Source organism: Cryptomeria japonica, chromosome 2, assembly GCF_030272615.1.
Source record: "Cryptomeria japonica chromosome 2, Sugi_1.0, whole genome shotgun sequence".
Lineage (NCBI taxonomy): Eukaryota > Viridiplantae > Streptophyta > Pinopsida > Cupressales > Cupressaceae > Cryptomeria > Cryptomeria japonica.
The window spans coordinates 171,490,190-171,505,953 of record NC_081406.1 but is presented as its reverse complement, the minus strand read 5'-3'; the positions used below and the strand labels follow the sequence as shown (position 1 = coordinate 171,505,953).

At 35.7% G+C, this 15,764-nt stretch overlaps 1 protein-coding gene across 1 annotated transcript; it reads right to left on the bottom strand.

Annotated features, from left to right (window-relative positions):
* Window positions 1-904: 904 nt before the first annotated feature.
* Window positions 905-14,082, bottom strand: LOC131065939 (ankyrin repeat-containing protein ITN1). Its single transcript, XM_058000539.2, has 3 exons — window positions 13,262-14,082; window positions 4,206-4,618; window positions 905-1,833 (listed from the first exon to the last, which is right to left on the bottom strand). Exons 1-3 carry the CDS (start codon window positions 13,791-13,793, stop codon window positions 949-951), a joined length of 1,830 nt encoding a protein of 609 aa, XP_057856522.2. The 5' UTR covers window positions 13,794-14,082; the 3' UTR covers window positions 905-948.
* Window positions 14,083-15,764: the final 1,682 nt, after the last annotated feature.

Below are 15,764 nucleotides of genomic sequence, written 5' to 3'. Positions count from 1 at the left end.
CACAACTATTGGGGTCTCTAATGCACGCCTATTGGTCTCACTTTTTTTTGGGGCTGTTTTGGACACCTTGGCAAAAAGCATGCTGATGTGGCATCATATTTGATGATGTGGCCCTGAAACCTTAGTTATAAGCAGGGGACTTGCCAAGTAAGCTGCTGTAAAAAAATCGGAGTGATTCGAAATTTCCAAGTAGGATTTTGAGAAGCGTGAAGTTAGGGTGCACGACTACTGGGTCCTTTCCCCTATAACAGAACTAGATTTTACAATGAATCGATGTCATACTGTATACTAGTGTACTTTCCATAGAAAGTCCATTGGTAGAGATTGTGGCGTTAAATCTCTGCACAAATGCATTGGATTTGAGAGTCGTGCACATTTGTTCATCACAAATGATGGTAAACATGCTCTTCTCAAAGATTGTGTTTTTGGCGTTTCGTTAAAGAACAAGGACAAGTTAAAATGCTTTGTTCTATTTATATGTGAGTTCCACAGAGTTTTAAATACACCCACCCAAAGCTTATACGAATGTCTCAGTGTGGAAACTACTGGATGTCATTTTGTTAAAGAACAAAAATAAAATTGATATACTGCAAAACTCAAATGAAAACTCTCTGAAAGGCACCCACACACGAAAATTGTTAATTTAATAATCGGTTAGCATTATTGAATGCTTTCTTTAAGATTGTCAAAATCAACTTTAATAGGAACACAACATACATTAAGTTAAAGCAAGACCCTCAATGGCCCTTGCTGCGCAAACCTTGTAACATGGACATACAATTTATAGTTTATACCTCATAGTTATAACACATGCATTGCATTAAGACAACATAAAACATAATGGACGGGAACAACTCTCACTGTTGTTCTTAGATAATTGGGCCAAACCATGGAGCCTGTAGCATGACTGAAGGATGCATATATATTTGTTATGCAAAGTTGATACATTCAAATTGCATATATCTTATTATCCAGTTCTGATTCTGAAAAATCTATACGGGAGGATGTTGATAAATGACTCAAAGAATTTCTTCGGAGTCTCCTTTGTGATGACCTGCTTCTTCGAAATTTTACTACATAAAATGTCATGGTGCCCAAAACACTCACCATGATGAAACCACCTATTGCTGATACTGTGATTGCCATCCATTGCCCTTGACGACCAACAATTATATATGCAGATGCAAGAAATGCTACAGATGTGCATACAGAAGCTAACCACATTAACTTGTTAATGACAAAAACCACCTGTCTTTGGGCTTTTGTCTCCCATGGTACTAAGGTTATCTGTACCACCACAACTGCTATGGATGTGAAGAGTGCAATTGCATTGAATATGAAAAAGATTTTAAAAGCAAAATAATGTGCAACAACGGCTGTTCCATTATCTTCACTAGGAGGAGCGGGGGTTCCGGGTGATGGTTGATTGTTGTTGTCTCCTACAAAACCTCCTGGAACTGTGAAAATAGCTGCAAACGCAACAGTAGCAAACAGAACAGCAACAACAGTCACAGAATTTGTAGCATTGTTAATACCTTCTCGGTGGAGCTTCCTCAACTCTTTTGCAATACCATTCACTTTTTTATTAGTCCTCCGAGTCTGCTTGAGTTGATGATGCACATCCTGTTTTATAGCAGTAACTGTTTGTTTTAGCTCATCTCTAGGTTGATTCAGATTCTTGGCCTTAACTGCACCTGCATTAACCAAAGCATCCATTATCTCAGCTGCTTCTTCTGAGGATTGTAGATCTTCAGCAAAATCCAAGGCTGTTTTTGTCGTCCTATTTAATGCATTCACATTGATGTCCCTTAATGAGAGTAGTTCTTTAACAATCTGCATACAAAATAAAAAAATGTCATCTAAGTTTTTGTAAAATATAGTACAAGCATGTTTCGTCATCATTAGGTAAATAAAACTCAAATGAACCCTAAGCTGCATCATAGAACCAGTAGTATTTACCAACAAAATGTACACATTTAAAAAGGTAAAGAAAAAATATGTTCCATATGATTGTGTGTGTCTTGAAACTGCCACAGATTAAACGTTAGCCATTCTCTATAATTCTGCTAACCATGGCTTCAAGCACATAAAAATTTGGAACATTAGCATATACATTTTGCAAGTTCAACCTAAATCTCCAAAGATCTAGCAGGTTCTCGGTATAAATTTACTTAGGATCATATTTGGGAAAATCTTAGTACTAACTTGATTTGTATCTTAGATTTTTTTCTGTAGGTTTAGTATATCGTCTACTTAGAGAGAGATATGTCATATAAAGGTTTTAAGAATCCAATTAACGGCCACTTTGAGTTAGTTGATCACTAAAAAGTGCATCTCCTAATAAATCACAAATTCCAGTTCCACCATGAATCTCATCACCCAAGTTGATAGTCAAAACTAAAAATATTGTTTTGTTTTAATTGAGAAACATGAGAACTATAAGTAGCCAAAGATTTCAACATAATAATTTCCACAGCAAGTTTCATTATAAGTGGGCAACTCCTATAACTTTGCATTTGCTGACTAATATTAGTAGGAAACATAAACTGTAATAGAATTTTCATTAATGTAACTGACTGCAGTCCAATTCAACATACATGACCTCACTCATCAGACATTAAGATTACACCAAGTTGACGGCGTATGTTAAATGATCAGGGGTGCTTTATGCATGGCTTTACAGTTCACTATGTTTGTTCGTGTTAAAAATAAAGCTACATATGGAATTCATAATATCTCACAAGATTCCTTGTGAATTCTATTTTAACTAATTTACCCGCTATAGTTTACCTGGTAATCTGACATTGCAGTAACCAGAAATGGCCACTTCGTCAACAAAGGGTACTGCTTAAAACCTAGTTATGGCATTATAATATTATCAGTGTGTACCTCCTTGCATATCTCCTCAGTTGCTAGCTTTGTCTTGTTTTGTATTGTTAGGTAATCTGACTTATAAATTCTATTTTAACTAACTCACCAGATATAGTTTACCTAGGTATGGTCACGTAGTCAACAAAGGGTGCTGCTTAATACCTAATTATGGCATTAGAATGTCATCGGTATGTACCTCCTTGCATATTTCCTCAGTTGCTTGTCTTGTTTGTATTGTTAACCATCAATCAATCCCTCCAGACTTCAGTGCCTTGCAAAGTGAATCTGCACTTCATCAATGACATGCTGGATAATGCATTGCAGCTTAACTGCTGTCAACCCTTGGACAAAAGGCATGCCTGCATTCAAATCATTTATGCTTTTGGCTATGCCATTCATAATTCAAGCATCTTTACACAGTAGTTTGGCTTTTGCAATTATCATTTCCCAAGGCACTTTGTGCAGGCATTTGAATTAAGTGGAAAGTTTGTTGTTTCTCAAGCAAGTGCCAAAACGTATTTTCATGAATATTGGAAATGCCTCATTTAATTAGTCTTTCGTGTGTCAAGCTGTTATTAAAATTCTGGGAAAAGTATGCTACCCCGCAATCACAGCTGAACTTTTCATGACAGAACTCATTTAATTAGTCTTTCGTATGTCAAGCTGTTATTAAAATTATGGGAAAAGTATGCTGCCCCGCAATCACAGCTCAACTTTTGATGACAGAATGTGGCCTTTCCAAAATGCACATTTTATATCTCTCTTTATATATGTTCCAGCAACAGTCCCCAACAGGAACAAAATCATGAATTAATCACAATAAAAGGTTGATGCACAAATCACTGCCTATCTGCGAAGTCTCAGAGGAGCAAGTTAGGCAAATCCCATCAATCTTTTCTATAAAGATTTTCAAAGCACTCTAAATCCATTTTTCTTTAGATTCTGCATGCGACAACTATCAGAAATTAGAAAAAGAATATGCAAATTTCTGCACTATTCTTCAAATAGCAGTTTACTTAAAAACTGGCAATGTCTATTGCATAACACAACTTTATGTTAAAAAAACAAAAAGGTATGGACTTCTGTAAACCAAGATGGTTATAGATATCTAGATCTTCGAAATAGGATTTCATGGAAATATTTCACCACTGGCAATAGCAGTATTTTTACTGACTAGAAAATTATAAAATATTCCTCTGCGTACAGGATTTCATTTTAAGAGGAACAAAATGAGATCAGTTTTTCTAACCAAAATTTAGGGTAGAGCATATGAGAATCAAAATAGACACATTAAAGTTACTGGAAATAATACAAATTTGCATAAAAAGCATTACCTCCACTCGCTTCTTCCTTGTAGCAACATGCAAAGCAGTATTCCCATTCCTATCAGGTAGCATAACTATAGCTGGATCAACAGTTAGAAGCTCTTTCACCACTTCCAGGCAAGTTGCTCCTTTTGCAGCCATATGCAATGCTGTCTGTCCTTTTTTATCTTGTTTCCGGGCCATCTGTTGATCCTTGTCCAACAGTGCTTTGACAATATCAACATAACCAGCTCTTGCTGCCAAATGAAGAGCATTCTTGCCATTACTTTTGGAGATATCCATCAACTGACGATCAGTGGATAACAGTTCCTGAACCACTTCAGAATGCCCCTTAGATGCAGCAGAAATAAGAGGGGTGGCATTTGACAAATCACAAGTCATACAAAGACTGGATTTATGTTTCAGTAACTCTTTCACAACACCTGCAAAAGACACAAGTGAGTTTGTCTTCCAGTTAAGTTGAAATTACATATATCCCAATTCATTATGACACCCTAAAGACAACTCAATTCTGTAGCTCATCGAAAAAAGCAGATTGTTTCAATCTTTCTCTAATATCCACCCAAATGTATATGAACATGAAAGGCTATTGAAAAACATTTTCAAGTTATGGTATTATGGAAGCAGAAAATATTAAAATTATAACTGTACTCAAACTTGCACTTGCAAAGATGAAATGTGATCATAGACATAAAGGAGTACAGGAAAAGTCAATCAAATTTTGATATCTTTATAAAGATTCCATCAAAAAGTTTAGAAGGTAGCCATAAATTTTATTTCAAATCACAAATTTTGGTTGAAGGGGTAGAAATTCAGACATTTAATTCCACATTACATCAATAATTCAATTGTTTGATAAACCATCAAAAGTAAACCAAAATACCATCACGTTATTGGCATTATAGATTCTAATTAGGAACCGAAAAACCACACTATATGGGATAAAACACAAATAGCTTATGGTGTTGAGTTATATTCCAGCAATAATAAATTTGAAATGTTTAGATTTTGATAGCACTCAGTACCGTATAAGTGGTGATATTGATGGAAACAACTAGTTATGACACTCGGTGAGTCTCAGCCAGTTCTCTCTGTGTATACTAAGAAAAAAATAAAAAGTAAAACAGAACCATTAAATATTTTGTACATATATAACATTTTTCTCAATATTGTGTATTTTTTGCGAAATTTTTTTTGCAAGGATTTAGCTGCCAAAGAATCACTAAGTAAAACAAATAATTATGATTGACACCTCTTATTTGACAAATAAAATAAATAAATTTAGACAACTTCCAATCCATATATTATAGATTTTTGCTATAAAATACTAAATAGAAAAAAGAGCCTGAAAGTTGCTTCTAAGATGACTAAAGAGAAATTTGTGTGTATAAAGATATTTCACTAAAATGCAACATCATGTTTCCATTATTTTGTTGTTAAATGCCCATGGGAATACTTTTAACATGAGATCACCTGCCTCTAAATGTACCTTTGTACAGAACCCGTGCTTCCAAATTCCAATTATGGGAGCCACTCCATTAAAATATTATGATCAGAATTATCAACCTATTTTAGCTAGAAACAAAAACTTACACAATTTTGATTTCCACGTTACATTAATGTAACGTTCTCATCTTTTCTGTCATCCACACTTAAGGCAATGCCAATACGATTACCATCTCATTTCATTTTGTATTCATGCCATTTCACAGGTATAGTGCACTTATAGATTGTCAAATTTCAATGCTTTATGCTCGAGATGTTATTTATTTTTATGCAGCAACTTTTAATAACCCTTTTTCCAGTAGTTAATAGCTTCATAATTATAAACTGACAATATCTCTTACCAATTCATCCCACTAAAAAATGTCTTAAGCATTGTTAATAAGCTCACGTTTAGCAGGTTGTACTGGAGAAAGATCTCCCAATTTTTGCAAGAGATGAATACGAAATATCATACATGGAAGAAATCCCTATCTTTTATATGAGGCTTCCTTCTTTGTTAACGTGATACCAAATAACAAAGTAAAGAAGTTAAAGAAACTTGGTCTTGCAAACAATGATTTTCTAGCCCATCAAGATCAAAATGTTTAAAAAAACTCAAAAACTGATCTCACGAATTTATTAAAATCTTCTCACATTTACAACAGACTGTTTTGTAGTGTAATACAATGAAACCTAAAATGGTACAGTTTCAGCATATTGTGATATAATTCACTTTTGTCCATCCTTTTTTAACATTTCTTTCCCATCCATTTTGCTCCAAAATTAACTGTGCTGCTATGATATAATTTCCTCAAAAATATGAATAGAACTGATCAGATTTAGAAAAGGAAATGGTAGGATATTTAAATTGCTTGCTGAAAGTTCTGTACATGGCTAGCCACTTGACTGTGACATCAACACTTGTGCCCTGCATTTTTTTGCAGAAAGTCTCTACATAGCTGCTATGATATAATAAGGATCGGTAATTCTATTTTTGTTAGCAGGGGAGCTCATACGCTAGTTTCAGCATCCACAAGAAGAAGAGTTTTTTGGGCTTCGCCAGATGTCATATTATTGTCTTCAGCTTGCTACAGAACATCTGTAATGTCCCGATCTAGAATATATTGAAATATATGGTTTTTGTATTTATCTGATAGTTTAAAACAAATTAAATAAAACTGCAACTGCGAAAATGGAAAGCAAGTATTCCAAATTCTCAACAACTTTTTTATTAGATCAGAATTGTATTTCATCAAATCAGGAGTTGATATACAAACCCTAGATTCTGCACAATGAATAAAATTATACACTTACACTTCAACAGCAGATATTTCAGTCCAAAGTATAGTTTGTACGCTGCGATCAGACCTGTAAGTTTAATTAAGCCCACAAATTCTGCGATTAGTCTTCACTGTGGTTCGTGGTTCCCCTGTCATAGTTGTGAAAGAAATTTCGATACACCTGTATGACGCAGCACTGGTAAGCTCAAAAGACATTTATAATTCAGGCCCTTGGACTGAAACTGGACCCTTCGACTGAAACTGGATGACTGTGAATGTTGGCAGCAGGCAGTTAAAGACATTTAGATAGCAGGGACAGCTCTCTGAACACAATTGGCTACTCAGAAAAGTAATCAGACACCTTGAAAATCACTGTAGGCTGCAATCAGCCTCCTTGTAAATGCTACAATCAACCCCTGTAATGTGTAGGAATGCCTTCTACCAAATGTGAAATGCTGCACTAGGTAAAGGAAATGTGGCAGTCCTTATGGGACTCCTTAAATCTGTACAGTGCCCTTGGAAGATCCCTGCAACTCAGAAAAGTAATTATTTGGTTCCATGAAGGGAGCAGCATACACTAGCACATCAAATCCCTCTATAAATGTAGCAATCAAATTATGATGACCAGCAGCAACACCAATGCCAAACTCCAAACTAATATTGAATTGATGATGCCACACAATTGGCTTGCCAATCCAATCACCCAAATCTGGAAAACTTGACACAAACCACGAATTCTCCGAAATCAGCTCCAATGCAACCACTGTGCGAGGATGCTCTAGATGGAAACACAGGTTTTCATCCCCAATTCCAAAGTGGAGTCCACAAGGGTTTTCATCCTCCAAGACCTCCAAACAGCCAAACTTTATCGTTCTTGGTTGTGAATTCAAACACAAATGCTCCAAAGTGAAGAATGCCAAATGAAGCCAAGTACCAATGTTTTAAAACTTTCCAAAATGGGCCCTAGGATTAAAATCTCCCTTCAAAGTATTTAAAAAATACTTTTTAATTTTTATTATTAAGCGTTTCAAAACACTTTTTAAATGAATTATAATAATATTAATAAGTTGCCCCTCAAATAGAAATCACTGGGCCCAACTTATAATAATATTATTCATCATTCCCCTCGCTTTATCCTTTAGCTTACAGGAAATGAGGATAGGCTAGAGTTCTTCTACATGACTCTAATTCAAAAAAGGGGACATGACAGCATCTTCCAGCCTGCCACAGGACTGCACAGTGAAAAGGGCAATGATGGAAAACAGTTTGAAGTGACTATCTGTCATCCTCAAGCACGCACCCAAACACCTCCAGCTTGTCCTCCAATCACCATATGATAGGTGAACAAACTGTTTCTTTACAATGTAACTAAGTGCAAGGATTACCTTTTCCTATTTATAAATTGTTCCACAAAATCAGATCTGAGGACTACCATTGTAATTTTTGGTTTTCCTCATCATAGATAAAGTCAACATGCTACACAATGTACATATAGGGCATAGGAAAGAATGAAAACAGGAGCATAGGAAGTTGCTGATTCCTTGTAGCACAGAAATCTATTGTCCTGCAGCAATCTCTAATTGCTGCATGACGTCTGCAATAGTGTTTTATGAATAACTGAAACATATCATTCTAAACAAATTTGGGTAGAGGGCTGAGGGGGTAAACTGCAGTTGTTGAGAGAAAGTGCCCACTTACCAGGCAAGATTGCCTGTCTATCTCCTCCATTACATTTTATGTATGTGAGAGAGTAGTTGTGAAAGTGCCCACTTACTCGGCAAAATTGCTTGTCTATCTCATCCATTTCATTTTATGTGTGTGTGAGCAAGCGTGTGAGTTCAATTTTTTGTACACATGGTTTATTTCTGCAGTACATATCAGCAATTAATCTCAGTTGCAGTGTATTATAGTTATGTTCATTAAAAAGCATAAAAGAGTATTAGATTGGTCAGTAGAAGGCATGTCTCGATTTATTTTCATGCTTTGCAATTTTCATTACTCATTAAGAAATTCTGAATTTCAGCAATAAGACTAGTCTGCTTTCAGCATCCTCTCTCTTAGATTTAGTTATTCTTCCTCTCCTTCATCACTCTTCTAGCCGCATCTTTATCCCACTTAGGACTGCATTCATCTTAACTACTCTAAATCCAACACTTTTTGCTCTGTGCATGTACTTTGCCATGACATGGTCAGAACTAGAAGCCTATGTCCTAGGTTTGACAAGGGTAAAATTGAGCCCAAAACACAATATCTTCATTGTTCAAGTATATTACTCTGTCCTTGGCAACTTCCAAGAATCCCACTCACTGGTGATCACTGTCACTCATGTTGCCCTTTTTTTCACTAATCTCTGCAGTGCAATATAATGGTTGGTAAAATTAGGTTCATTTCTCTTTGATAATTCTGAAATAGAGACTACAAAAAAGAGCTAGTAGTTTCTTCAAGTTCTTTGTTTGGTAGCATTCTCTTTTCAAGCTATCATCCAAGGAAAAAATTTCTATAGCTCTGGCCACCCACTTTAAAGTCTTTGAAACTGGATTATTTTCCAGCTTCCTGTAGATTTTAGTAGTCTGCAAGTGGTCTTCCATCTTAGTGAAATTTCACATAATTGGTGTCAGTCATCGCTACCATTCTATTCCCTTTATCTGCCTTGATGACCAAGATACATGGATAATTATTCAACATTTTTATTAAATTGCCAGTTTAGAATCCAGGCAGTTCACTAATTTTTTTAGACCCAAGTTCAGTACAGCTAGGTACAACTGTACAGATTTATATAAATTATTAAATATATAAAAAATAGCCATAATTTATGCAAAACTATATACTAAACACATTGATAACTGAATTCAACGTAAAATATTAAAGATAAATCAATATAATACATATATTCAAAATATAGCAATACGAAGTGGTCAAACATGCAATTGCACCTGGAAAGACAATATAGATCATCTTAATACTCTTCATCAAGAGCATTGGTTCATGAGAACCACAAGCAATGACAATGCCACTCTCACTAGGTCCACTATGCATGTCCTGTATAGCAGCCTCATGCCCCTCATCATTGATAGAGACCAAGGAAAGTTGTACAATAGAGATATCCAAGTTAGTATGCTTTGACACTACATTCCAATGCCTTGTCATCTCTTTGTATTCGACTTGCTTGTGTGAAATGAGGCACAGGTTGGAAAGAACATGCAAAAGTTCCTCTGACTTTTTGGCTGCCAACTGGTTGCATTTAACTGAGTAGAAAAAGGACCATGCACACCAGTTTACTCAGCATTAAACTGAGTAGAAAAAGTATATTGAAGTTTTCAGCATTGTTTGTTATGCCTCGTACAATATTTTGAGGCCCTGCCACCTCAGCAAACTCTATAAGGATGTTGGCAATGACCTACCCCTCAAAAGCGTTACCCATTTAGGGGATATACCAATGACAATTATAGGGGGCATGTTTTTAAAATCTTTTCATCTAACAATAATGTTGGAGTTTTGACCCATGGATTCTTCATGTGATACAATTAAGTTTCTAAAAGAATTATTTCCAAGGCCAATAAGGCGGTATGTACATTTTCAAAGTGGGAACCTATATTGTGCATACATTTTATAATCCCCCTCACCATTCCCTGACAATATGGTGATCTTACAAGTTTAATAGGAAGCCCATTGACATAATGTCATAAACACAATGTGCAATGAGCTCATCAACATTGTTCCTTGCCTCATTTTGGAATGTTCTTTCTAATGAGGCTAATTCCTGCATTCTTTTGTACAAAAAGAAAACTAAACTATTGTTTTCAAAAGAAAACAATATCACTATGAATAAGTGCACAGCAGCCATTATTGGAGTTGAGGATGGCATTAAAGGTGGCTTGTGAAATATTTTCTTGGAGAAATGATGACAGCCACTATCGGAGTTGAGGATGGCCTTATAGGATGACACTTTGATCCAGATCTCTCAGCCACGCTGTATTCTTCCTGTTACTCTTTCATATACACAAAAATTTGTCCTTTTGCCAACCCATATTTGGTCAGCCCACCACAGCATCTAAATCCTTGGCCAGCAACTGCAAACAAATGGGCTTTCAGCCGGCTAAGGCAGCTCATATACTTGTTACAGCCCCCAAAATAACTCTTGCCTCTAGGAACATACTCAATGATCATGGCATGTTGCCAACATAATGAATAAGGGTCAGAGAGAGATGCTGTTTCTGGATTAAATTGTGTTAAAAAATAATAAATATTAACACAAATTTATCCAGAAACAGCAAATCTCTCTATATTATGGATTGTGGAAATCTCTTATCACTGAATAAGGGTCCAGTTTGAAACCCCTAGCCAACCCTTGGCCTACACAGCTCGAATTCCTACCACTCTAGAATATACCTGTTTCTACACATTTTAAAAATAATACGATGTTCAGAAAAGGAAATTATTAAAGATTATTAAAAAAAAAAACTTAGGTAACTATTTCTTCTTGAAAAAATAGAACATGATATTAAAAAGAATAACCAGCCGTTATTAAAGAAATAACAAAACCTCTCAAGCTTGGAAGAACATTTTAAAAAATATTACCTTGATTAGAAATTCTCCTTGTTTCAATCTCCCTGATCTTCTTGGCAGCTATCTAATACTTCCAAAGACATAGGAATAGCAAAAACACAATGTTTGTTCACAAATTAAGTTAGCAGCCTTGAGAAATGAGTGGCAATGGATTTTTTGGGTGAGCGCACAATGAAAGGTAGGAACTGTTTTCTCTTTTGTGTTTGTTGTTAGTGCTGTCCATGTGTTTGTTGTTAGTGTTGTCCATGTAGTTGAGTAGTCACTTTTAGGGTTAGTTTAGGTTTCTTTGTTTTTAAATTTTCATTTTTTTTCACTAAAAATGTCTTTCTTTTAAATTGGCTGCAGGAACAACCGAGTATGGCCTGAGTACTTCCAGGATCGAAGCCATGTCCGAACACAGCATACATGGTGCCCTGTCGGCAAGACTCTCCCAACTCACAAGCCGAAGCAAGTCGACCAGGGCTCCCAAGCTTGAGTCTGGCCAAGTACTCGGTCAAATTCTGACCCAAGACTCCCGGATCCTAAGCTTAGACTCTTGTAGCACCTCAACATAACAAATATAGCAACAAAAATTTTAAATTTTGAGTGTTTGAGGATCATATGACAGGTGTAATGTTTGCATTTATGACAAAATGATATTCAAATTAGACTTTTAAGTTCTCTAAATGCATTGATTTCCTTTTTTGAGTAATTATGAGGTTTTTCTTTCCCGAGTTTGTGCTGGCTTTTTTCTCAAATCTGAGTCAAAATTTTGGGCTGCTGAGTTGAGTCCGAAACCAAATATGCAATTAACCATTTCTTGAGAAACTGATGCAAAAGAAAAGCCACCTAGTTATCTGAGCAGTAGTCCTTAATCATTTAAGAATTGCAAATTACCAGAATATTTGCTTAATGTTCCTATGTTTCCTACCCAGCAATGCAGAAAAATATCCGATAGCCCCTCTACGAGACGATCAATTTAGTACGATATTCATGCTAGGCATCTGCTCTAGCGTGTATTGGATGGGTTCTACCAGCTAGAGTCAAGGATTCAAAGCAAAATAATCTTAGAACCAACAGCATTCTAATAGATTACTAAAAAACGGTAAAAACAGTCAGCCAACTATATAAGATGCAGGCTACTCACAGATGACTTGGCCATTTACAAATCCATGTCTGGCCTTTGACCAGGGTAACATTCGTAAAGCATATCACCCTGACTATCTCAAAAAGGTGATTATTTGGGCAATAATCCACTCTGGATAAAAAAGGGATGATACGTGGTTATTCCAAGGGGAGATCTTCAGTTCAAGACTTCAGTGGTCCACGAAAAATAATGACGATACATTAGAATACATTCCTTGGTTCCCAAAGGAATCCTCGGTCATCGGGCTAATAGGTTGTTCCAGATTTCACTTTTAGCTGATCTGTGGAAAATAACAATGATTCACATAGAAAAAGCCTGTAGCTATTATACTAATGGGAGGTCCAAGGTTCCAGTCCTAGCTAATCAGTTGAAAATAACAATTATTTGTATAATAGTACTCTCTCCAATCTGATTTTCCATAAAAAATAACAATAATTTGCATAACTATTTGCAATTCTTTTCCTCAAGAGCAAAGATGGCAGTAGCTACCATCCTAATGAGAGATCCTACGTTCCAATCCCTGATGATCCATGAAAAAAAAACACTATTTTTTCCCAAACCCTTGCAACAAAATTGTAGAAAACATAATTTAACAAGTAAATTATTACCTGAGTGACCTTGCTTGGCCGCGATATGGAAAGCATCATAACCTGAATGACTTTTCTTGACAAGCGTCTCTGGATTGGCGAATAGAAGAAGCTCCTCCAAAACCTCCAAGTATCCACGCTCCGCAGCAACGTAAACTGGAGTTTCCCCCAGCTCATTCACCTCACTCACCAGGCTCGCCGGATCATCACAACCATTCAGCAGCTCCTTCACACGCTCCAGCTTCCCACCCTTCACCGCCAGGTGCAAGTCCGTATCGTTGTGCCTTCCAGTCACCTGCTTCACATACAGCTTTCTGTTGCCGCCCTCCTCCATTCGATTCCCTGAATTCGACAGCACCAGTGTCCGGCCCGCGCTATTTTCGTCCACAGGTCGTGGACTCGAACCCGCCCCGCTCCCTTCCGCCATTTCAATCGAAATTGATTGAGAACATTGACCTGCAGATGAAGGCTGCTGGCTTTGCTCTGGATAAACCCTCGCTACCATGGTGCTGTTGGTGCTCATATTATCCTGGGGGCTCATGTTGGGAATCATTTATTCATTCACTGAGGCTCATGACCACAGGCCACACAGTATACCAAAAGAGTACAATACATAGGAATTGGCTGAGAGGGTTTGGTCCCTGACAAGTGACGGAAAGCTTTACTTCCACAGAACGAACAGTCGCTTTGCTCTGCGGTCATATGACGGTCCGTTACCTGGAATTTGTTGAGCTTATAAAATAGGCATCTTCACGCTGTTAAGAGAAATCGGGCATTTTTTGTAGAGTTTAAAAACTGTGAATAAAAAAGAGTACCTATTTCTGAGAAAGTTAGGTGTAGCATTTTTTGTTTTCATTCAAGTTTTTATTATTCTTATGCTAAACGTGGAAAGCAACCTTCCTCGGAATTGTTTGACAATAAAGATGGACGGGCACCTTAAAAAATGGATAACGATTGAAATTCCAAGAAGGGATTTTGATTCTTCAAAACTTTTAAGACCAAAGGTTTCAAAAGTTTTTTAAAAGTTTTGAGATAGGTTAAAGTAAAGCCTAATTAAACATTTTCATTTAATTGGTTGACTTTAATTAAGGGTGTTATGTTATTTAATTATATTTAAAAAACTTGTGATTAGGTTTTTGACTTTTGGATAATTATGTTAGTGCGGTTTTTTCTATTTGAATGGTGTTTGATTTTGATGTATCTTTATTCACAATGTTGTATTCTATTTAAAAAAAGAAAAAATATTGATATATGTAATCAAGTGGTTCTTATATAAAAAGAGTCATGTTTAGATGATAAGTACTTACTTGGTAGTTTAAAAGAGATTTTTCTTTTATATTGGCTTAAAGTTGGTAAAAGTAGTATATTACAATTGTTTATAATTACATATAGTAGTTGTGCAAAAGCAAATAAAAATAAAATGCATTCTAAGAGATAGGTAGGAAGTGAAGGAAACTAGAACAAGGCAACAAGGCCCAAACAACAAAATAGAGATATAATGTTGGATACATGACATAATCAAGTCAAAAAAGATTTACAAAGGTAGCTAAATACCAAAATCATTAACAATAGGTTACTTAACCTCTATCCTCACACAATTAGCAATGCAGTTGATAATAGCCTATGCATTCCTTAACTGTGAGTAATTTGCTCTTTTGATATTACCTTCATTCCTTAACTATGAGTAATTTGCTCTTTTGATATGACCTTCATTGTGAAATATTTCACTAACAAAAATTTGGGTTTTGAAGTCTTTAGCAATTTTACCAAACTTTTCAACCATGATCTCACTTTTTCCTTCAAGCGCCTTAAGTTGTTCATGAAGGTTTTTCAATTACAAGATAACACATAAACTTTTGTCTTGTATCATATCTAGAATAATTTCAAAAATCAAATGAACATAAGAACATGTTATAACCCTAAGCTAGTAGAAAAAATATAACTTAGATGAAAAATTTAGATGGCTTCTTCAAATTTAATTTTGATGGAGTGACCCAAGATGACCTTGGTCGAGCTAGGGATGGGATGATGATTTTAAATTCGTATGATCATTTTGTAAGTGGTGTTTCTCTATTCCATGAAATTAAATCTAATTATGAGAAATTATTATTACATGTATTGCTTTAGCCTCTTCCCTTGGTTATACAAGACTAATGGTTTGATTGTGTTTTGGGGTCCCCACAATGATTCCTACTTGTATTTGAAGAATTGACATTTATTGGATGAGTGTTTGTTTAATTCTTTTAGTAAAATTTTGTACTCTCATTGTTATCAAGAATCCAATTTGGTGGTAGAATTTCTTACGAATTAATGTATAAATCAAGAACTTTTCTCAAACCTTTTTTAATGAGCATGCTAATTCTTGGCGGGGGCTTGAAAAAGTTGATTGATTAAGCCTTCATATAACGTGTGGTCTTTTGTAATAATGCAACATATTAATATTTTTTGGGTTGTATTTTATTTTTTAGGTCATGCATGGAAGGACAATGTTTTAATCTTAATTGGTGGGTGGAGGTGGTGGCTC